Source organism: Primulina eburnea, chromosome 3 (assembly GCF_022965805.1).
Source record: "Primulina eburnea isolate SZY01 chromosome 3, ASM2296580v1, whole genome shotgun sequence".
In the NCBI taxonomy this organism is placed as follows: domain Eukaryota; kingdom Viridiplantae; phylum Streptophyta; class Magnoliopsida; order Lamiales; family Gesneriaceae; genus Primulina; species Primulina eburnea.
In genome coordinates this window covers 15690130-15715535 of record NC_133103.1, presented here as the reverse complement: position 1 = coordinate 15715535, position 25406 = coordinate 15690130, and the positions used below count along the sequence as shown (strand labels likewise).

The 25406-nt window shown below is 32.7% G+C and overlaps 2 protein-coding genes across 2 annotated transcripts; one reads left to right on the top strand and one right to left on the bottom strand.

The window, feature by feature from the left end:
* Positions 1 to 5470: 5470 nt before the first annotated feature.
* LOC140826939 (F-box protein SKIP22-like) lies at positions 5471 to 7266 on the bottom strand. Its single transcript, XM_073189497.1, has one exon. It carries the CDS (start codon positions 7201 to 7203, stop codon positions 5677 to 5679), a length of 1527 nt encoding a protein of 508 aa, XP_073045598.1. The 5' UTR covers positions 7204 to 7266; the 3' UTR covers positions 5471 to 5676.
* A 1784-nt stretch (positions 7267 to 9050) lies between these two features.
* LOC140826938 (vacuolar-sorting receptor 3-like) lies at positions 9051 to 17260 on the top strand. The gene is made up of 12 exons (XM_073189496.1): positions 9051 to 9542; positions 11909 to 12601; positions 12677 to 12765; positions 12894 to 12963; positions 13034 to 13117; positions 13208 to 13284; positions 13359 to 13440; positions 15069 to 15151; positions 15252 to 15318; positions 15794 to 15922; positions 16160 to 16269; positions 16825 to 17260. Exons 1-12 carry the CDS (start codon positions 9233 to 9235, stop codon positions 16921 to 16923), a joined length of 1893 nt encoding a protein of 630 aa, XP_073045597.1. The 5' UTR covers positions 9051 to 9232; the 3' UTR covers positions 16924 to 17260.
* Positions 17261 to 25406: the final 8146 nt, after the last annotated feature.

The window sequence follows — 25406 nt, the reverse complement described above, 5'->3', positions numbered from 1 at the left end:
AACGAAAAATCTGTTCCGTCGAACTTGTTGATTCCCGGTCCAGATCCATCATCTCCGGCCATCACTTCTTTAACCTTAGCAAAAAATCTAAAAAATCTTTTCTGATGTGGAAGATCAGACAAAGCTGCAACCACAGAGCATACTCAGAATTCTTAAGAATTTTCACAACAAGGCTCTGATACCAGTTGTTGGGGGATTACCCCCCCTAAGCGATGCCGATCACGATGATAATAGTACCCAAATTGCGGAATAAAATAACCAACAAGAACACAAAGATTTACATGGTTCACCCAATATAGGCTATGTCCACGGAGCTACTGCAAATCTTTTATAACTGGAAGAAATATTACAACAAGTGTATACAACAATACACTAAATATCACACACTCCCAACCCGAGTATAACCGAGAAAATATTTTCTCTAACTCACACAAGAGAACAAAAAAAACTCTCTTTTTTTTTCTCTTATTTACAAAGCTTTGCTTTGTTTGTTTTGGGATGATATTTCAAGAAGAAGGATGCACGTATTTATAGGATAAATTTTCCGTGTGAACAAAGGAATTCGTTTTCCTTTTCTTTCGGCACAAACGAATCAAATTTGATACGTATATCAAATTTGACACGTTTAGTTGACAATTCCATGTGCAATAATAAAGACAAAGGTCCCACTCACCTAACACAAATAACCGTAAATTTATTTTTCAGCATGGTCAAAAACTGTCTTGCCACAAAAGAACATACATACAACTTCAATTCCACATCTATACAACCAGAATAAATCATGTTGATGAAGACAGCAGAATCACAAAACGACCAAGAGAAGTATGGATAGTAGGCTGAAAAACATGCAAATTCAATCAGAGAAAAGAACATTTTTTCATCAAGCCACCAGAGAGACCAAAACATGGTCGAGCAAAGAAAAGTACGGAAAATTCACTTTGACACCAAGAACCGGGCACAACCTATCCAGAAGCCACATGCAATACCTCCACTGTCCATAATTACAAGGCATCGTCAAACCATCAACAAACAAACAATAAGATTTGAAAAAACACATAATAAGAACATGAAATGAAGCATAAAACAAATGAAAAACCCGCTGCCCAAACCCGAGAACGCAGAAGGTTTTCTAACCCTCGTAATATATAAGGTGGGAACTAAAAACACGAAGGAGCAGAAAAGCATAGAAACTCAGGCAAATCAGAATCAGCAAAATTTAATTTACTAACCAACAATTAATACATTTTTCAATTCCTCACAAACAAATGCAAGCATTCACACATCCACAAATAATGCAAAGTCCATGAGAATCCACAATCATAAATGCCAACAGGTACACATGCCATATGTTTTTTTTATAATCCAATCCACCGTACTTAAACCCCTTATTTTTCAGGTGTTCATCCACAGCTTTCAATTCATCATCAAGCAGAGCTTGCTCTGAAGTCTGAACCATCAGTGGGATCCTTGCTCTTCAAAAACTTCACAAAAGAAGGAAACATTTTGGAACCCCTATAATAAGTTTGGAAGCCACGAATCAGTATAAGAAAATATAAGCACAGAAAAACCGAAAAATTCCAATGGTTCTTAATGGCACAAAGCAAACTAACATGCTTGGTGGCCTGCAGCTTAGGTGCAAAGCAAGAAAAGGTACAAATATACAATATCCTAGATTCTAAATTTATGGATAAAATTGTCAGATAATATCCAACGTGTACTTTGAAAACAATCAAGTAACAATGAAGCATGTAATACATTTACAATATGAATTACTTATATTTGTCAACATGGATTATTCACAACCCCAACAATTAAGGCGTTATTGAAAGGCTTCTCGAGTATATGCAGTGAGCCTTCACAGACTAAAACACATGCTTTGTTAAAGGGTGGTGATGCTTTGGCTTGAGCCTGAAGGTATTAAACACTAATACCTCAACATAAACTAAAGGGATTAAACCAAAGTACAAGAATCAAATGAACTTCGAACTTATAGAGGTAACCTAGTTTAAAAGAATATGATTAAAATAAAGTTGCATAAGATAATTTCACTTAAACTCTATATTTTATATTGTAATAAATATTAGACCAAAAATATTAACAAACCTGATATAAATAATATAAATTAATGTGATTACTTTCAAAGTAGAAGTATTTCAATGAAAACAAAACAGAAAAGCAAGTATTTACCGCAAACCATAAAATATATAAAACAAAAAATAAAAGTTCCTTACATCAACCCTTTCTAGATGCTAGACCCTCTCCACGAGGCATTTTCCTTGATACTACATCCTCAACTGATAATAATGCGGAGCTATTTCTACCAGTCATTCCGTTTTAGTCGTTTATCTGTCGCATATACTCCTTGGTTGTCAAAAGAAGTTCATGGTATATGACCCATCTTGGTTGCACCTGTGCTAAAACTGAGCCAGGGTGAAAATAAACAATCTGTGGATGTTTCACAGTTCTATAAGATCCATTCTTCTGCAGCCTAGTTGAGTTGGGGAAGAATCTTGAAGTTATTACTTTCTTAATAGAATCTAAAGCGTTGGGATTTGTTGTCGACTCGATTCCAACCCTTTCAAGCAACCCCTCTAGCTGATCTCGTATATCTCTAGCTCTCTCCATGCTCCTAACTTGAATATAATTTTCATAGCACCATTTGTAAAAAAACAAGAGAATAATTTCATGTATTATTTTCCAATAAATATATGGTATTTATACAACATACTAAATTATTTATAATGAAAACTCTAGATCTTAATCCTAGCAATCTATTGATTTTAGGAAACCAAATATACACCTGTATCAATCTAAAATACGCGATATCAATAAAAAAATCTACAAGATATTATTTATATAATCTTCCTAACATAGTAACAATATATCCATTTCGCCATTTGAAGGAACAAATGGAGTACAAATCAATCCACTATCTAGCTTCTCCTTTATGAAATGTCTATCCACTTCAACATGCTTCGTTCTATAAGCCTTCTGCTTTCCTGCCAGCATTACATCCTCCTTTTCCCTTTCATGATATAGATTTCGCCCTGCATTGTTGCCCTCAACTCTGCAAAATTTATTCCATAAACAGTGTTATCTGGGTCGACGATGATACCCCAAAATCTGTCAATTGGTTAACAATCTGGGAGGGAACTTACAGTGACATCAATTTGTCAGAAACCCAACTCGTTAAATCACTCGTTCCCAAGATATAACGGTGAAATTTGAAGAAATAAATAACTTTCCTAAAGCTTTGGAGTAAATCTTTAATTTGTTGTGTTAGGATTATTTTGTCCGACAGATGAACGAAATAATAAAAATATCAGTATATGATGTAAAATAGTAAATTTGTGTTTTGTCAGAATTAGGTGTTGTTCCAGATATTACAACATCTGGGACAACATGCAGTGGAACATTATATTTTGTAACACAAATTCACTTTAAATAAATAGATGTACAAGATTAAATATGCATAAGTATAAATACTTGTGCGGTGCCTTATGGCAAAAATTAATCACTAAAAAATCAAACTGTTTACACAAAAACCTATCAGTAGTGATTATTACACAAATCAATTTCCTCAACGCTTTGAGAAAATAAAGTTTTCTAAAAACTACCAACAATATTAAAACATAAATAAGAAATCAAAACTTGATCCCGAAAAACACGATCAATTAGATGTAAACTTCAGTCAACATCGTTACGGATGTTGTCTGTAGATGTTGGCAACATTCAGAGCAACACGTGATCAACACTCTTCAAAACACAGCAACGTCTTTATAGAATTATTTGTCTATGAAATCTCGACGTGCAAAAGTACATCAGTTATGCTTTCATGAAAACCTCCAAGCGAAGAGTGAAAAACAAAACGGACGACTCCTCTTCAAAACAGCAACGCCTTTGTAGGATGTTTTTCTATGAGAACCATGACGTGCACAGTGCGTGTATATTGATTGAGAAGAGAGAGCAGCCGGATCAATGTCTTTGATCTCTTATATATAGACATAGACTTTATCTTCACAAAGAAACCTATTTCACAAGGAAAGTGAGAGTTTAATAAGAAATAAACTACTTTTAAATATTGATACCATATTTCCAAGATCTTTATCATAAATATAATATCTAGAAAATCTTTATCATAAAAATAATATCTAGAAAGGTAAAACTCAATATTCCACATGATATTATATTACAATAAAATATGACATAATTATCTAAAAAGGCAAACCATAATTAAATATTATACTCAATCAAACTAACAAGTAAAAGATAACATTAGAGAAATCAATTTAATATGAAAATTATATTTCCCTTCAAGTTGGTTTCTGTTATCAGGATAACATTACCCAACTTTTGTGTAATATATTCATATTTAAAAACACAGATTTTTAAAAAGCTGCTGAAATCTTTAAATTATTGTTACATATAATTATTGAAAAACTTTACGTAGATAATAATTGGGGTTGAATGATTATCACATTTAAAATTTAATAGTGCACACTGCACACTTTAATTTTGTTTTATGTTATAATGTTTATGTGATTTTTAATATTATTATTAAAAAAAAAATTCACATTATTTTTATAATAGTTTTTTTTATGTAAGAGGTTATATAATAATTTAAAAATTCAAAAACATAGATAAAAATAATGAATAGTTAATAAAATAAAGATTGTTTTAGGAAAATTTAAAATGACAAAAACTTATGTGAGATGGTCTCACGGATCGTATTTTATGAGACATATATCTTATTTGGGTTGATCCGTCTCACAGATAAAGATTCGTGAGACTGTCTCACAAAAAACTTATCAATCTAAAATGACTTGGTGATCACATATGATTAATGTCGTTCTTGTATTATATAATAATAAAATAAAATTATTATAGATAATAATGTCACCACTTTTGAAATGTCACGTGTCTAATTTTGCGATTTTTTAATTATGAACTTCGGATTATAATTAAAAAATTTCTTTATAATTAGGCCGATAGACTGTTATCATATGTAGTGATATAGTTTAACAGTGTAATATGTAGAGGTCAATGAAAAATCAATCCGAGTACGAACCCGGGAATTTAATAATGACTTGATTAGTTAGTAAAACTTGATGATTTTTCAATTTCTTATTTTTCCGCTTTCTAATTTAAATAATTCCGACAAATATGTTTTTTTATTTGTCTAATTTTAATTTTAGTATTTCAAAAGACTAATATTGTGCATCCAAAATCTTTCAAAATAAAGATTCTTCATCCTCTTTAAACCCTTTAGCACCAAACATCACCATGAATATGATGAATTCGTAAATCAAAAGGCAACATTTCTTCCTTCCAAATATTCCCATAAATTACTCTTTTTGATAATTTACACTTCACTTGACATACTTTTGAAAACATGTCAAGAAAATTCAACTAAATACTTTCCCCATGTACTAATTTGATTTGAAGTAGCCAACTTTAATCTACGATATGATGCTAGAAATAGAGTATGGATTGGAAATTAAGATCCAAGAAAACTAAGGCGCAAGGCCAAGAGTACTCACACACCAACAGTAACATGCTAGAATCTTAATATGTATGTTTATCACAAGCATAGACATGACACGACTTATCTGCTTTCAACAAGGTTTACTACCAGCATGAAAGCTAAACCAAAGGCCATTAAACCACCTTCTAACTTCAGATGAGTCCCCTGTTGTTTTGCCATCCAAGTCTACATGGTGGAGAAAAATTCCGAATCCTAGGATTGAGTCGATCACGGGGCCCAGTACGGGTACCAGCCCCAAGGACGGGCCAAATATCGTGTGGACCGCCTATCATACGAGGTCCCTGAGGGACAAAGAATGGGTTTGGATGCCTAACTGCTGCTCTGATCCCCCTCCTTTCCTCGACATTCCTGCGCTTCTCCTTCTCCCAAGCCACGGCAAACGCCTTTTTCCAACTAGCATATCCCTGACCCTCGGTTCTCTCATTTGGAAATTGTTCATTAAACTTTGACTTCCACAAGTCATTGCTTGATGCCAAATATCGCAGTTCCGAGCACACACAGCTTGTCTTAGCTACATCAACACCAGGCAGCAACTCCAGGATTTTCATTTTTAGATCAGGAGGCAGTCTTGTAAAGCAGGGAGGTAGTTTTAAACCATTTTTCTCACATAAACCGATCAACAATGGTAATGCAAGATTATCTTTCACTTCTCTCCAAAACTTAGACAACTCTTTCTCAGGTGATGTACTCGAAACACCTCCATCGAATCCTCCTATACTTTCGGTCAAATCACAATTCGCCCAGACAACATTCAAAAGTGGCACTAGTTCATCCTCATTCACTTTCAAAAAGTGCGTACTGTGTCCCCTTGATTCATTCTCTAACGATCCATAAACAGTCATGAACTTCCCTAAGCTTTGAAAGTTCAAGACAATATTGTCAATTCCACCACCCCGGGCAACAATGTCTGGCAAAGTGTATGACACTGACGGCATAAAACAACCTGAAGGCCAATTACTCTTAAACTGAAAATTATCAGTTTGCTTATTTGAATTTCGATCAAATCCCACAAAACCAGAGTCTGAAAATACCGCATGAATTGCCACTAAAGTCAACTTGTGATCACGTCCACAATCATCATGCAACTCGTCCATGAATACTTTCCTCAAATACCCACGTACAGAAAATGAATCCTCGACCGCGTCTGCTGAAAAGCCATCACTAACATTGTAATTGTCATCACAACCATCGTCTAACTCCATGTAACCCCCCGCAGATTCCTCCAACTGGGTTGCCGTATCTAGTGTTTCCCCATTCAACCCATCAGACTCCGAAATCTTGGGTTCGCTGAGGCTATCAACGTCATTCAAATCTTGAGAAGCTTCAGATTCCAGGGAGGGATGAATATTTTCAGGGTTCGAATCATTACCAACTTCTTGCTCCGAAACAGGGGAATAATTCTGCACTGAATCAGGGTTGAGAGTAAAGAATATAAGATCACCAGACGCGACCCCTAAAACCTGGAGAGAGTCTTCGGCACCCGGCGAGGCGGGCCGGAGCTCGTCTTTTCTATTCAGGGAGAGACGAATCGAAGCGGGAGAGGGGGAATTCGGGAGGTTTTGAGAAAGAATCTGCTTGAGTTGGCGAAGGGTACATTGATTCGGGGCTTCGACTTTTAGCGTTTCTTTGGAATCAATTGATCTGAGCCTGAGTTTCATGGTTGCAGCTTCAAGATTCTGAAACTTGACGAGCAGGAAATTGAGATCGTTAAAGTCGGTTTTGGAAAGTCCGACATTTATCCAAAAATTTAGGGTGAAATTGCTAAAATACAAAAAAAAAAAAAAAAAAAACAAAATTAATTAATTTTATTCTAAAGATAAAAGTAGCATATTTTTTAAATATTTGAATATAGGAAAAATGAAATTAAAATTACAAATATAATTATATATTACTAAAAAATCATCAAATTTCATTTTATTACCTTTGTAACTTGTAATAATATTCTGATAAATTGTTTTCAATATATCGCCTTTAGCTTTCAAAGATGGATCAAGGAACTACTTATACAGACCTTGATAGAATAAACTTCTACTAGTTTTGTAGTAATCAAAAATCATAATTCCACATTTCCAAAACTTTTTTTCTAAATTAAAATGATAAATTCATTACTAACTTTGATAAAAATAATAACAAAAATCAACGAATATTGAAATATAATAATGCTTTCACAAAATATGTCACTTTAGTCATATCACGAACTATATGATTCGTTGATCTACGGACAAAAATAAAAACACATTATAATATTTTAAACGCTAATACTCTACTATCTTCGAAAATCAAACAAAAGCTAGAAACATCACCCATCAGATTGTTAAGAACATCTATAACCATAAATGCATTTGATTCAACCAAAACATTCGAGAGGCTTAGATCCTTGAACCAACTCAAAGCCACTCGAATACACAAATCTTTTATCGTTGTCGAACACTTAAACTCAGGGTCGATTCTAATAATATTTGAGCCTGAGTCTAACTTTTAAAAAGAGGTATTTGAATCATAATGTGTATTCATATTTTTTTTAGTTTCGTGGCAAATTTTCAAATTAAATCAATACGTCAAAGACAATATAAAAAACTAAAGGAATAAAAATATCAAACATGTCCAAAATGATCACTAAAAAACAACCCGCCTAACAGTTTTAGAGCTAAAAATATTAATCAAGTCTGTATAATCAACTTGTTCAGTAATTTCTTTCTCAATCGATAACATAGCCAATCCATTCAATCTTTCTCGTGACATGGTTGATCGGAGAAAAGTTTTGATGAGCTTTATCTTTGAGAAACTTCGCTCTGCACTTGCTACTGTGACCAGAACATTCAATAAGATTTTATAAGTAATATGAGCATTTGAAAGCCAGATATGCATTACATCTACCAAAATTTCAGTCATAAAGCTTAGATTATAGATATCACATAAAGCCCCGAAGAAAGTAAAAAAGTACAATAAAAATTAGAAGTCCGAACAAAGCAAATACAAGAAAATAGACTTATAGCTCATCACGGGTCTTTCAATCAAACTTAGAGACGACACAACTACTGGAGTCGATTAAGGCTTTTCTGCACAGATGAATATTGGGGAAGATTAGGGAATAAATCGATAACATGCTAAGCAAGTTCTATTTAATAAATATTTAGTTTTGGGTTATCTAGTAACTAATATTATATATAATAATTTTTTTTTAAAATTTTTGGGTCCCAAAAAAGAGAGGACCTGAGTCATTTGACTCATTTGCCTCTTAATATGCACGACCCTCCATAAACTCTATCATTACTTCAGTTAATTTTCTAGTTTCTTTCTTAATCCTTCAAAAAACTATCATTCGACGCTCACTTCTCCAATTTCTGAAGGATAATAATTTTAAGTAAAAATAAAAAATCTTCATGATTTCTTGATTTATTATTTAATTTATTTATATTCCGCCAATTATTATTATTCCTTTGTTTTTTGATTGAATATATTATTTTATTATTCTCAATATTTAAAGAAGAATGTTTTCTTTGCTATAAATCCGACTTCCTTCCCTGTCAACCCACTCTCTCCCCGAACAGAAAACACATTGTTTGAGCGTGTTCCCCGGCACTGCCCCATTGTTAGAACTCCCATGAAAAATAGGATATCCTAGCCATAGCTAAGCAGCGATTGCAAAAGCCTGAAACTTCCTTCTTCGTGATTCTGTTCGAGCGAATGGATTGTTTTAAGATTCCAAGCTCTGTAATCTTGCTGGGGTTTTTTCTGCTGGCTTTCGCAGAATCAGTGATGGGTCGGTTTGTTGTGGAGAAGAACAGCTTGAGGGTGACGTCACCGGATAGCATAAAGGGGACTCAAGACAGTGCTATTGGAAACTTTGGGATTCCACAGTATGGGGGAAGTATGGCAGGAACTGTGGTGTACCCAAAAGATAACAAGAAAGGCTGTAAAATTTTTGATGATTTTGGGGTTTCTTTCAAGACCAAGCCTGGGGCTCTACCGAATTTTGTTCTTGTTGATCGTGGAGGTATCTGTTCTTTTACGTGTTGAAAATTTTTGGTTCTGTTTTACCTTGTCGGTTACTTTGATCCGAAATTTCTATTGTGATATCTAGAGATGTCATTTCTATCATCTTGGTTATTTCTTTGTTTCAGTTTATGATGTGTGTAATTTTTACTTAAAAGAAGTATTCAGTCATTCAGTGATTGAGCTTCTTGTTTGAGGTGTATATCGTTATTTTTTTGTGCATGTTCTTTAGTCCATTTTCGTTAGTTTGCTGGTTTGAGGTTGAATTGGAGAATGCTCGTCTTTTTAGGATAGTTGTTTATTTTATTCGAGAAGACATCCTTTTGGTAATTTCTGATAAATTTTCCTTTTCTCGTCGTTGAGATTAGATAAATAATCTATGTGGCTAGGTTATTTTGATTTGCTTATCCCTATATATTTTAGTCACTTTCTCTATTCGGGCAAAATAATTGTCTGGTTTGGAGGACTTTTTTATTTTATTTTATTTTATCTTTTTTAATTATCATTTGGTTTGTTATTTATGGAGTTGAGGAATATTTTACGAAGTATATCTTATCAAATCATACACATGAAGATATTATTATTTTGTCTCTTATGATTACAAATGTAGTGGTTTCAAATGCTCTTACTCAAGCATGTGTATAGAGTGGATCATTATCTACTTGCCTTATATAGCACTTCAAAGATCTTTTTGAGTAAGATCTTTGTAAGAATGTTAATCAGTTGACGTTAGGATGGAAACTAAGTAACGCAAATGTTGCCGTTCTCAGACTTCTTCTTAACGGAATGTTTGTTGTTTTCCAAGTGTTTTTACTGTCTTCGTGAATTGGATTCTGAGCAGTAATTACTGGTGCCTGATCGTGGCAAAACAAGGTCATAACTAATAGGCATTTTCCCAACAGTTTTTAGTTCTTCCAAGAGTCTTTTTAACCGGATCTCCCCCTGGAGCAACTGCACAGACACTTAGTCTCTGCAGCCACTTTGCAACGGATGACTTGTTCTTGTCTCTCCATGTCACCAAGTTGACCCTGTGTAAGAGTCTGTCAAATAAAACTTGCAAATTCTATACTCATATAAACGTCAGCTTTTTTTCCGAAGTAAAAACTAAGCTGGTCATCATTCAGCTTTGTGTTATGTTGGGCTTCACTCCGCCGCCAGTGATGCACCCCAAAATCCTGGTCTCTTTCAGCAAATATATGATGATACATTCACACTAGGAAATGGAGAATAGAGCTACTTATAGCCAATTCTATTCACAAAGAATGCCAGAGAACTCCCGACTTCTTGGGTTTAGTTCATAAAGAAGATAATTTTTCAAAATCTTATTGTGTTCAAGATCATCTCTAATAGCATTCATACATTAAATATTATTATTTGCTGTTATTAGAATACTTTTGAGAAAGAATATAAATTGTTCTAGCGAAAGTATCCCCGTGTTCTTGGGTTGCTGCGTGAATTTATCAATCCCTTGGGAGTTGTTTCAGTCCATTCAAGATTTTCATAATCTTCATACTTTCTTGCCCGCTATTCGTGTAAACATCGCTGAGGAATATGTTTTTTGCATCATATTAGAGATAAATATATTACATATTTACTCTCTATGATTTGTAGAACATTTAATTTATTTTTTTTAGCAGTAGGTGCAAAATTCTCTCAGTAGTCTTGGTCATATGTTTCATAAAACTCTGACATAGGCATTGTTGGTGAGCAAAATTTCGGTTAAACCGAAATAACCGGCCCCTACTGATCTGGTTCAGAAATTTGGTTCGGTTATTCAGAACAATTTTCATTTAAAAAAATCGATTAAATTGATTTATTCTGTTCGATTTTGGTTATTTTATTAAAAAAATGCTTATACTGAATAAACCGATTTTGTAAAATAAAATTCAATTTTATCAAAATTTTCAAATACAAATTTCTTGGGCCATAGATATTGAAGATCACAAAATTTTACTTGGGCCCTGGAATTAGAAGATCAGAAATTTTAATAAAAATTTCTTGGGCCACAGAATTGGAATATTACCTTTTGTTTTTAATAATAAAATTCAATTTTTTTAAATTCAATTTTGTAATTTTTTCTGAAATTTTGGTTTGTTCGGTCGCCGACCAAATTATTCAATTTTTAATTCGGTTTTGTTTTTCGAGAGTACTACATTGTGTCCTGGTTTACAATAGTTTAGGGTGTTCAAATTTTCCACAATTTCACCTTTCCTGTTACTAAGTAATGCTTGGAAATGTTGCCTACCATTTTAATGGCATTGCTTAAGGAATTCTGATTAAGTTTATTCTCTTAAGATATTCTGCTAGGTACAATTGCACGTGCTTTATGAAGACACAAGTTTACGAATCTTTTTTCTTGGCTTGCAGATTGCTTTTTTGCTTTAAAAGTTTGGAATGCCCAAAATGCTGGGGCAGCTGCAGTTCTAGTGGCTGATAACATTGAGGAAGCATTAATAACTATGGACTCACCCGAAGAGGATGGTTCGTCGGCAAATTATATTAAGAACATAACAATTCCCTCAGCACTGATAGACAAAACTTTTGGAGAAAAATTGAAGAAAGCCATCAGTGGTGGAGATATGGTGAATGTGAATCTTGACTGGAGGGAAGCTGTTCCACACCCAGATGATCGTGTGGAATACGAACTGTGGACTAATAGCAATGACGAATGTGGCGTTAAGTGTGATATGTTGATGGAGTTTGTAAAAAATTTTAAGGGAGCAGCTCAAATTCTTGAGAAAGGCGGTTATACTCAATTTACACCACATTATATAACTTGGTATTGCCCGCAGGCATTTACCATTAGCAAACAATGCAAGTCTCAATGCATCAACCATGGAAGGTATTGTGCTCCAGACCCTGAACAGGATTTTAGCACGGGCTATGAAGGGAGAGATGTGGTTCTTGAAAATTTGAGACAGCTTTGCGTGTTCAAAGTGACCAATGAGACCAATAAGCCATGGATATGGTGGGACTATGTTACTGACTTTCAAATTAGATGCCCCATGAAAGAGAAGAAGTACAACAAAGAATGTGCAGACAGTGTTGTAAAATCTTTAGGTAAGTTTTTTCATTTCTCACATTAAAATACCATCTAAATTACTGAATATCAACATAATGTTTTTATCCCTTCAGGTCTTGATCTGAAAAAAATCGAAATGTGTATGGGTGATCCTGAGGCTGATTCAGACAATCCAGTTCTTAAGTTAGAACAGGATGCACAAGTGAGTTTTTGTGACCAACTTCTTCGAAATCATCTTCTGCTTTTCATCATATTGCTGCAATATGCGTTTATTTCATATTGTATTATGAATATCATTCATTGCCTGAGAACTGAAATATGTACTTATAGATTGGAAAAGGATCGCGAGGTGATGTGACCATATTGCCTACACTTGTTGTTAATAATCGACAATATCGAGGTTAGACTGTAATAGTATGTTTCCTTTCAGGAGTAAAATTATTATCTTTTCTTATATGGTTTCTTTTCAGGGAAATTGGAAAAAGGCTCTGTTTTGAAGGCTCTCTGTTCAGGTTATGAGGAAACGACAGAGCCAGCTGTTTGTCTGAGTGGTGGTAAGTAATCTCCGCTTGAAGGAACATTTTAATGTCTTTAGATTAATTGGTTTTATAATAAAGTTGGAGCTTATGCTCTGTTAACTACAGATGTAGAAACAAACGAGTGCTTGGATAATAATGGAGGCTGCTGGCTAGACAAGACAGCTAACATTACAGCTTGCAAGGTACTTTTTTCAGTTGCTAAATTAATAAAAAATAGTGTTATGCATTTTGTTATGATTATTTTTTGCATATTCAGGACACATTTCGAGGAAGAGTGTGTGAATGCCCCGTTGTTAATGGTGTGCAGTTTAAGGGAGATGGTTACAGTTCTTGTATTGGTATGTAAGTGAATGCAATTTGTTCTTTTTCTTGGACGTGGTTAGTTATATAATTTTATGAGAAAGTGCTTTCTGCAAGAATTAGTTGTTGGAAGTACTTTTAACAACAAATTATGCCTTACTTTGCCACAGAATGACTTGCTTCTAATATAGATTCACATCAATAAAACATTAATTAGAATGTATATTAAACACGAGTCATATTGCACAATAAGAAATTTATTCTGTCCACATCCACCTTGGAGATTTTCATCGTCAATATTTTCTCCACTTGTCTTGTTACTTCTTTGTGACTCAAATCGGAGGAATAGTGTCCAAACAACAGAAAATTTTGATGGAAATGCCTTGAGAACCCACTCCTGTGCTCTTTCCAGCTACAAACTAAAAATAAAGAGGAAATAAAGTTGAACAATAACCGGGTATCTAGAAGCCCATAATCATATAATTTATTATTCCACAATTTTTGCGCTTTTTGGAAATACAGTGAACCAAAAGAGAAATATATTGACCAGTCTGAGTTGACATTTATATATACTTTTATTTAGCCGACAATGTTTCTCATATTAGAATTATGTTATATTCAAATAAACCTTAAGTGACACCATATAACACAAACTGAGTCATTTGATTGCCGCTCACGAGAATAACAGTTCTTGCTTCTTCATATCTCTCCCAATTATTTTCTCATTTTTTACCAGAGTTACTTGATTGTTTACTGGTGCGCACTCCTGTTTTGTCTCTCCTCTCTAGCTTAAGCATTTCAAGCAGTTTGGACATTATGAAGCTCATGTTATAGTTTTTTATGTGATGCAATTATTCCATCAATAATGCACATTTCATTCACACTCGCCTTATCCTCAACTTCATGTAATCTCTTCACAGAATTTTGGTTGCTCTGTAAATCTTCACCATTGTTTGCCCTACAAAATTTGACACCCAAAGATATGAGGTTAAGTAGTTTTAAAAGGTTGAGTTGCTCCATGTTATGCCACTCTCCACCACAAATCGGAGCTATGTGGTGCTTATCTAGGTGTGATTATTCTTCCAGATTGTAGATGGATGCATTATGCTGGTTGTTTTGTATGTGTAAGGTAAATTAGAGGAAAAAACAGGAGGACAAAAAATATGGGGCATACAAGAGTAAAGTGGTATTGCTCTATCTTGGCTTGCGATTCAAGTTCTCTTTTAAAAAATAAAGATAAAATTAGCTCACCAGTGGAATTATAGAACCTAAACCAAGGAGGCTAGGTGGCAACTGAAGTTGGATAGTGCTGTCACGTCCCAGTGTTTATACAGCTTTTTTTCTCTCTTCTTAGAAATCAATCTATCATGTGAGAAGGAGTTGGAGAAAATAATTATCTTCATTGATGAATTCGTCCATAAAATGAATTCAGTTTATAGCCAAAGTATGAATTTATGGAGACAAAAAATAAGTATTCAAACCAAGAGCCTTATTTTCAGGCCACCTCTGATTGCACACAACATTATCCTTGAGTCTTGATGGTTGAGGGTCTGACTCATATTTGTGACCATTCCAAAAGATTCTGATTCTTGATTTGTTCCTTTCTTGTATGAGTATCTCAAGGCGTTGCAATGAAACTGTCTTATGTTCTATTTTCACCATGCAGCAAGTGGGCCTGGGCGGTGCAAAATTAGTAATGGAGGCTGTTGGCACGATACCAGAAATGGAGTTACTTTCTCTGCTTGTTTGGTTTGTATTTTTTTTAATTTTCTAATTATATTTATTTTTGTTGCTATTTTTTACGAGACAAAAATTGATTCATAGGAGAATCCCTGTATTATATATGTAGGATAATGAGGAGGGAAAATGCGAGTGTCCTCCAGGATTTGAAGGTGATGGCGTTAAAACATGTGGGGGTAAGGATTTTTTCATATCACGCACTAATGACCCTATATTTGTTACTTGATAACATCCTTGTTTGATGAGTACATTTCAATCCACTGTTTTTCATTAATCTAAACCGCAACGCAACACGGATATTAGTACAATGTCGTTCCTTTGTAAAGTGACACGACTCTCTGTTGCCTAATACTAATATGCATATACTAAGTCATGCAGACCATTTTCTAGCATGAACACTGGACCTGTCTTCGCTCGATATTTTTGGAATATATATTACATTTTAGTAAGGACATTGTGGAATTATATTATGCAAAAATAAATTTTAGAATTTTGTTTTCCTGAAATTGTAAGGAATACGTCTTTCAAGCAGACACTAAGTTCCCTGTCATTTATTGTCAATTATATTTCTGAAACTTTGAATTAGCGTCTATTCCCAGCATATTCTCTTGGTTTAACCTCTTCCACGTTGAATTTTCTTATAACAAACAGATGTTGATGAATGTAAAGAAAAGAAAGCATGTCAATGCCCAGAATGCAGCTGCAAGAACTTGTGGGGCAGTTACGAATGTTCCTGTAGTGGGGATCTATTGTATATCAGGGACCATGATACATGCATAAGTGAGTTCATTTACACATACATCACCCTCTGTGTACGTAGGAAAGTACCAATTGTCCTTGCTATGATGTGTGGCTTTTTATGTGGGTTAGGTTGAAACAAAATGTTTAGATTACTGTACATTTTAAAATATGACTTGTATGATGTTATGTCATTTTGTGTAGCAGTAGACACTCGCTTCTACAGTATCTATGTTGCATGTCTGAGGCTCATGTTTTATTATTCTGTTTCTTGTGCAGGTAAGAGGGCTACAGAAGTGAAGTCTTCTTGGACAGCTGTTTGGATCACTATGATTGTATTGGCTATGGCTGCTGGTGGGGCGTATCTCATTTACAAGTATAGGTTGAGGGTGAGTTTTCTATGCATCAATGTTCAATTAATTGCTAGTTTAGCCATTTGACCTCAAAAGTTGAAATCTCTTTGTATAATCTGGCCTTCCTTATTTTGACATCTAGACTCTGAACATGTTATATAGATAGCACATAGGCTTTTTGGGAAGAAGCTGAAACAAGATGAATGGTTGAAGGAATGACATGTTAGAGGAATAACTGCCTTTGGTCTGACATCAACTTCGAAAATGATTTATGTTTTTAAAATTTTCATATTTGATAATGCAAAGAAAATATGTTTCATCATGTTAATTCTTAAATAGGATTGTTTTGAGTTCATTTTTCAATGTTTTCAGAGCATGGAAAAACAAATTTTGAAGTGCTTCTGTTTTTAGTTTTGTTGCATTTCGACAGTTCCTGTGGAAGTACAGAAGTCACACTCAGTGCAGGATTCCCTTGCTTTTTAATTTAATATTTCCGTAACATCAGACACTATTGATGGTGGTTTTGTTAATTGGAATTGTAACTCCAGTCATTTCTTTATCAGCTCATCTTTTGCCTTTTTTCATTTTCAGATGTATATGGACTCGGAGATCAGGGCTATAATGGCACAATACATGCCTCTAGACAGCCAAAACGAAGTTCCTAATCATGTTAACGACAATCGTGCTTGAAACAGAATCTTCACAATCATTCTACTGCGAGGGTGATGTGGGGACTCGTAGGACTGATCTTTGTCCCCATTAGAGAGGTTTTGAAGGTATAATTATCTGGTTTTGTAAAACTTGTTTCATAATAAGTGAACATGTCCAAATCACGATCTTGTTAGGGTATAAGAAAAGGTCATAACTCTGTAAATTTTATCATGTGACAGGTTGTGCCCTCTTTAATTATTCGAGATCCCTTAGTCGTACGTCGTGACTGCACATTTCATGTTGGGAGAGTCAAATATTTGTATCGATGAGCCAAAGTCTGATATCTTTTAATAAACAGCATGTGTGTTTTTTGGAATGATGGTGCTTAAGAATTTTGTTGATTCGGATAATGTTGTTTTTGGGCATTAAATTGCATAGATCTCAAGAATTGCTGACACAGATGAAGCTTATGCTTTGAATCATATTATTACTAACTTTAGTTGGATCTGCTGAACTATATATAAAACTCAGTTCAAAGAATACCGGAAAATACTATGGATCAGTTCCACTAGTCTGCAAGGAAAGTGGATCTACGTGCTTTCTTGATATTCAAGATTTTCTATTTTTAATTGTGTCGTAACTCAGATTTTATATGCACATATAAACAGTAGCCATATTCCTATTTAAATAAATCTAATACAATTTTCAGAGGGTCAGTAATGATATATTGCAATGTGTTCACCATCTGCTTGCATGACTTATGGAGTGTATTTTAAGGAGGCAAGTGTATACTTGAATTGAAAATGCGGATGACTAAAATCTCCAAGTTGGTTGCTCATGTTGTGGTCTCACAGTACATGTAACTCTACACGATATCATTTCATTGAAATCAATGGGCAGCATGGTTTCGTTCCTCTTTCATTCTTGTTTTTGAAATTATAAAACTAACTAAATGCACGTATTTTTATATGAGTAGGTATTATCAAAAGTGAAGGTCTAATAAATATTTAATTTTTAGATGGAGGTTAAAATAATAATGAGCTATTTTAATATTTAATTAAATGGTGGTCGTGTGTAGACAGACCATGCATGGTGTGAAGACCCGAAATCTTGCAAAAAAAAAAAAAAAAAACCTATATATGTCATAGGAAATATCAGCTCATTTTTTTGGCACAACATTTTTTTTTTGTTCCATACAATCATAATCTTGAAAATTTGAATAATTATTGTCCCTTCATTATTGACTATTTATCACCATATGGAATTACACCAATCTTGGAAGAGATTCATGAAGCCAAAATCACTCTCCATTTGTACTTAAGGAAAACCAAAATCACTCATGAATCTCGGGTGCGTACCTTGAACCAAAAAGTGGCCACATTCATCCGGGAGAGGTTAGTGCAATCATCCATTGATTAAGCCATCAGAGTCATTCGTGGAGCCATCAACGCAGCGTCATTCGTGGAGCGACTTCAGAGCCTACCTTGTAGAAGATTATTCGCGCCTATAAAAAGGAAGGCTCCTCATTCGAAACTGGCACATCCAAATTCTCGAAATCCTCTCTAGCAGCGCTGTATTCTCGAAGCTTTTCGCCCTCTAGTAATAAAGCTCTGCCGCAATCTCACCATTCACGTTTCCTTGATCAATCAGAATACTGTAAGTGGGCTTTTGCTATGTATTTCTTTGTAATTTAAACTTTGTATAAGTATTTCATGACATGCGTCTATGTGTGTCAAATCATTTTTGGAAAATGCTATTATATATTTTATAAAATCTCGATCGATGTACGATATGTCCTTCTATTTCCGATGTTCTTTGATTCTGCTGAGTTCATTCAAAAATTCCGATAAATGTTGTTTGATACATCTGATTTTGTGGTGCACTGTTATGATTCGAGTGGGATATGGAACGACGATTGTAAATTATATATGGCCCCCATCAGTGGGTATAAAACCGTGTTTCGGCCCCCATCAGTGGGTATAAAACTGTGTTTCGGCCCCCATCAGTGGGTATAAAACTGTGTTTTGGCCTCACCCCTTAGAGGACTAACATATTGGGGACAATTTGACCATGGATAACAAGATGAATAACAGTGTTTTCGTTTGTTCTGATTCATTCTGTTCTGAATTGTTTGATAATCTCTGTTTCGCATTTCGATTCCGATTCTGATCTGATATGAGATACTACGTTCTGAAAATCAGTTTTCAATATGGGTTTTAAATCATATTTATATTTGTGGTAATCGATCGGCCCTCACTTGCTGAGTGTTTCCCAAACACTCACCCCTTACATTCCTCCCCAGATAAGAATGCAGATCAAGTAGACGAGGATGAAATAAGACGTGTTTTGGAGTCGGAGATGAAGTTTCGAGATATGAAGATTTCTCACTTATGTTCTTCCTAATTTTTGATTCAAGTTGTATATCGCTTCCGCACATTCTATTTCGTTTTGGAATTTATCACTGTAAGACAAGATTATTTTGAGTTAATTATGAAATAGACTGGTTTTGATTTATACTGAACTACGAGGCTTGTTGTTTGGCGATTATGTGATTGTTGAACAACGCCGGTGTCGACTAACCCCGGTCTCGGGGCGTGACACATGGAGTGAACATAAGAGTGTAGTCTAAACATGTAATTTAATTTTTTCCCATAATTTTCACAACCGAACTTTATAATTGATATCCACTATTTTTTTTATGACATTGAAACCCGCAACAAATACTACCTTCTGGTGCTTAAATTATAAACTCGGGGGTTAATATTATAGCTTGCAAACCATGTGTATGATAAGCTCGCTCAAAAAATTATTGGTACGAGAAATCGAACTCATGATCATGGTTAAAAAAAATAATCTTACATTTTGTATAAGTATTGACCGATTTATCTATTCTGATGCATTAATGAAAAAATGTTGATTGCCCCAAACTGATAATAACAAATAATTAAGTGGTAAAGAGATCAAACATCTTGGTGATAGATAATTCAGAAAATCATACAGATTATCAAATTAACATATATGGATAGTGCTAAATTCAATAGATTATATCATCATTAATTATATATACCAGTTAATTAATAAAAACAACTTAATTAATTATATTCGCAATTATTCTTTCCCTTAACTCAGCCTTTTGAACAATTCAATTCAGGATTCTATGTGGTTTTGATGCTTTGATCCTTAAATCAAGCTGCCCTATGTCCATTCCGTTGTAAGCAATGGGAGCATACATCCATAGTTCATCTGAACTCAGAAGCTACAGCAGAAATAGTAAAAAGAAAGCCAATATTAAGATCTATATATCTTGAAAGATCGTGGAATATGTTGTGTGATTTTTCTCTAAAATTATACATTTCAACTTCCACACTAAGTTATGCAAATTTTAGATCTCTGAATCCATCAATATATGATATATTAAATTGGCCATTCAACTTAGACATTCTGTTAGTCTAGGGGTTTACTCAGTCCACATCGAATTTGGCAGGAGGTTCTCACGTTATAAAAAAAAAGTCATGATATATATTCATGTGCATTGTAGCCTTTGTTTGTAAAGATCTGATCAATTTATGTATTATACTTGAAAAAAAGAAGAAAAGAAAATGCTAATTAGGAAAATATTTCTTACCTTGATATGAAGTTGCAAGAATTTTACATATTTCACAGCCTCTTCAAGCATAGTACTGACATATAATATATATATATATATATATATATATATATATATATATATATATATATATATATATATATATATATATATATATATATATATAAGCTTTCGAATTTGAGCCAAACTCGAGTAAAAATTATTTTGTTTGATTGCTCGCGAGCTTTAATATTTTATTAATATAATACACTTATATATTAAATAAATAAATTTCGAGATTTTCAAATACGTATTTTCGGTCAATAGTTCGAATATTTCGCAAACAATATTCGAATCTTTCGAGCCGAAACTTGAACTGGAGCTTTAATTCGAACCGAACCGAATTCGAGTAAGACATTTAAAATTTTCAAGCTTCGAATCAAGCTCGAACTCAAATAGAACTAATTCGAGCCGAATTCGAGCATTAATTTTTTTTTTGGTCACATTTGGCTCGATTTTGTTTGTTAACAACCAGAGAAACAGGGATTTGTAACCGAATTAGAAACCAAAAGTCATATTGGTTTCTAATTTGAGACCGAAGTTAACGTCGGTCGTTAATTTAGAGGCCGGTTCTTCTCACATTTAGTGATCAAGATTATTGATATCAATCAAATCAATCACTAATTGTTCTCTACTTTGGAGCGAAGACCGATTAGAGACCATGTTATTCTTGTAGTGGTTTACAACCCTGGAGGTAAAGAAATAAAATATTCATAAAAATGTTTTGAAGCTTCAATTTATTTTATTTCTCAAAAGAAAACAATTACATTTGTCGAAACGGATTAAGTCGTCAAACTGATCCTTTACCGAACAGATAAATACATGAGTTGAATTGACAAAAACTCAACCTGACAACAAAAAAAAAACCTAGAGTTGTCGAAACAGACTAAATCGTCAAACCAATGCCGGGAAAATGACTTCACACTTACCCATTGCCTTTGAATGAATTGCTTACAAAACTCCAAGTGTGGTAAAATTCAATTATATGTTAAATAAAAATATGCAAATTGTCATGTGTTTTCGAAGCCAAAACTCTATTTAAGATATTAATTATGTAGGTTTTAGTAAAAAAAAAAAATATATATTTAATAAATATAAATATGTAAACGTTGATCAAATGAGCATTTCTAATATTCGAAATATAAATATTTTGTTTTAATAATTCTTTTTACAAAATAGAAAGATAAGGTTTAGAGTAGATCTCTTGTGATATGGTCTCACAGAATATATATATATATATATATATATATTTATATATATTTATATATATATATATATATATATATATATATTATTAATCTAAATCATATTGATCAATGAGTGGGTCTCATGTGAGACCGTCTCACGGATCTTAATCTGTGATACGGATCAACCCTAACCATATTCACAATAAAAAGTTATACTCTTAGCATAAAAAGTAATAATTTTTCATGGATGACCCAAATAAAGATCCGTCTTACAAAATACGATCCGTGAGACCGTCTCACACGAGTTTTTACCTTGATCGAGATAGAGAATAATCGACCACCTCGCACGTTTGGGTTGGTCCAACTTATTTTATTTCATTTTGATCTCTTACATTTTTTCCTTTTTTGAACAAGTATAAATAGATATTTTATTGTATATAAAAATATATATTTTATTTTGTGGAAAATGGGTACTCCTCGACTTTAATTTTTATTCAGTATAACAAAAAAAAGTTTTAAAATCATTTGATGTTTAATACATATATTGATATATTATAAACTTATAAGATCCATCGTTTATTGCTTCTTCTTTTTCTTTTTTTTTTCTAAAATGGCTAGTAATATATATATATATATATATATATATATATATATATATATATATATATATATATATATATATATATATATATATAAATTAATAGATGATGTTAGAAGAAAATTTATGTAAATAAAATCAATGGTAGCTTCTCCCAAACTAAGGAGCCAAATTCTGACAACAATACGACGTAATTTAGTAGCTAATCTTGTATCACGCATGAGATAAGGTAGACTTTAGCAATTTAATCAAGATTTCACATTCAATTACTCAATATATTATATATTATTAACTAAATATCAAGATTATATTGTGTTCAACTCCATAATGAATCTGTACAAAAAAAGATATAAAAATATAATCATAAATAATAAACTCCGAACATGAAAGAAAATATGTTTAAAATATAGAAGAAAAAATTTAAAAATGAAACGATACAAAACAAAACTCATAAATTTTTTATGAACAAAAACAAATATTTCTCTTAAAAATAATATAATAATTAATAATAAAAAATTCCTCATTTGATGTCACTAGTCAAGACTGTTAATATTTATTTAACCAAATAGTGTAAAAATCAGCCAAGGACAACAACCTCCTTCAAAATTCTCCATGCGGCCTTACCTCCACATATCTATTTTAGCTTATTTTTTTATCCTGAAATATTGAAATTAAATACAAAATTCATCTCCAACGTATTTGTTTCAAGCTTAAAAACCTAAAAAATATTCTTAAGATATTTATGTTACTTTATTCACAATAATTATTTATTCCATCAAATACATTTATAAATTTATTTACACATTTATATATCAAATAAATCTATTTTAATTAAGTTATATTATAATGAATGAAATTAAATTAAATTAATTAACTGAATTATATACATAATTTATTTGCTTAGTTTCTTTTATTTTAACGTTACAGCAAATTAAATACTAGACCCAAACATTATCACCTACTAGCGTCCCGTGCCACGCGATGGATGCATATACATTAAAAAATTATATTAAATATTATTTGTGTATATTAATTATTAAAATATAAAAATCACAAAATATTTTTATAACAACTTTTATGGTGTACATGATAAAATCATCTAAAATTCAAAAACTTAGATAAAGATAATAAATTGTTGATAAGATAAAGATGTGTTAGAAAAAAATTTCTCCATGACTTCATTTGGATATATAAAATACAAAAGAAGACCAACATGTCTTGCATATATAATTTAAATATCTGTCGGAATGTACAGTTGCTGACTTAGCTTGTGAATATGCGACTTTAATAGCATTTCTCTGTAATACACCCTTCATTTTGTTATATTTATGCTTTATACATATATTTATTATGTTAGAAATTTAAACACGTGTGTCCGAGTTGATAGAATACATGAACGCTTAACCAAATGATTATAAATTTGATTCATCGTGCTAACATCTTCTAAGGTGAATATATCATGCATGTTTTGTCTAGTGTAGTTTACTTGCATAACTTGGTTTGCAGGTTATTGCATTAACCCAGAATTTTATTTAGTATACATCGTTGAGAAACAACTGCAAGTTTCATGATCATAAATTAAAAAAAAAAGATTAAATGTTCATAACCTTGAGATATCGGGAAATAATTATTTCAGAATCAGACTTCAATTCCAAATAGGTTTGCACATTCATTAAACTTTTCAATCGAATCAAGTCGTATTATACTTTATTAGTCATCATCAAAATCAATAGAAGGCGTATGAAATGCTTAATTATTCATCTAACTTTTTTCCAATTTCTCAAGTGCTAATTTTAGAGTGAAGTTAAATATTCTAAAAATTAATTTCCCCTGTGCCCTTTAAAATGTAGATATAGATCAATAGATAGATAGATAAATAGATAGGTAGATACGAGTGTCGGTGCCAAAACATATGCATGAAGTATTCCATGTTTTTAATGCTAATAATTCAATTTAGGTAAAAATTTGTATGAGACGATCTCACAAGTCTCATTTTGTGAAACAGATCTTTTATTTGAGTCATCCATGAAAAAATAATACTTTTTTAGGATAAAAATATTATTTTTTATTGTGAATATCAGTATTTTTGACAAGAGACGTGCTCTTCAATTTAATGACATGCTAATGGATCATGATTAGCACTATAATTACAGTCTAATCTACCCTATCTTTCTACTATTTTTTTTATAGTCTCTCTTTCTGAAGCTAATTAATAATTATATTAATATTATATGGAGACAGCGTGTCTGTCTCGTGTAGGGGTGTTCAAACTTCGGATAAAACCGAAAAAACCGAAAATCCAAACCGAAAAAACCGAACACTAAACCGAACCGAAAACCGAATTTTATAATTCGGATATAAATGTTAAAACCGAAATTAATTTGATTTGATTTCTGATTATAAATGTCAAAACCGAACCGACCGAAAAAACCGAAATTTAATTAAATTAATAATGTTATTTTTATTTTATATTATTTATTGAGATGATATTAGTGAATGGAGAATTATTTTGAATAATACTTAATTGATAATTGTTTATGTAATTCATTTGTACTTTATATTTAAATATTTTACTAAGAAATCATTTTAAAAAATAACATATTATATTTTATAATATATTTATATTATTAATTTAAATAATTGTATCAAAACCGAAATAACCGACCGAAATAACCGAACCATTTCGGTAGAAAACCGAACCGAACCGAAGAAAAATGGTTCGGATATCGGATTATATATTTCTAAAACCGAAATACAAAACCGAAAACCGAACCGAACCGACCGATGAACACCCCTAGTCTCGTGAAACAATTTTATCAGCTATAAAAATAATGAGTTTATTAAACCTAAAGTAAAGTGGATTAATCCGAATATGTGAAATATCGACTAGTCATTGGATAAGTAACCACACCATTATGTCATATAGTCAAACATAATGAACCAGTTTTAAATAATTTTTCTAAAGGCTGTGAAAATATAAAGAGGCGTTTTCGTGGTTCTTCCGAGTCGTCCCACACCAAATCCAACCCCACGTCAGAACATCATGAAGTTTCTAGGGAAATTTTGGAAAAGAGGCCGTATGTTTTAACTA

Bases quoted from the DNA above. Each gene is read 5' to 3' on its own strand.
- LOC140826939 (XM_073189497.1), bottom strand. From the start codon at position 7,203: ATGAAACTCAGGCTCAGATCAATTGATTCCAAAGAAACGCTAAAAGTC.
- LOC140826938 (XM_073189496.1), top strand. From the start codon at position 9,233: ATGGATTGTTTTAAGATTCCAAGCTCTGTAATCTTGCTGGGGTTTTTT. The intron at 12,766-12,893 runs GTGAGTTTTTGT...ATGTACTTATAG, and splicing joins AGTTAGAACAGGATGCACAA to ATTGGAAAAGGATCGCGAGG. The intron at 13,118-13,207 runs GTAAGTAATCTC...TGTTAACTACAG, and splicing joins AGCTGTTTGTCTGAGTGGTG to ATGTAGAAACAAACGAGTGC.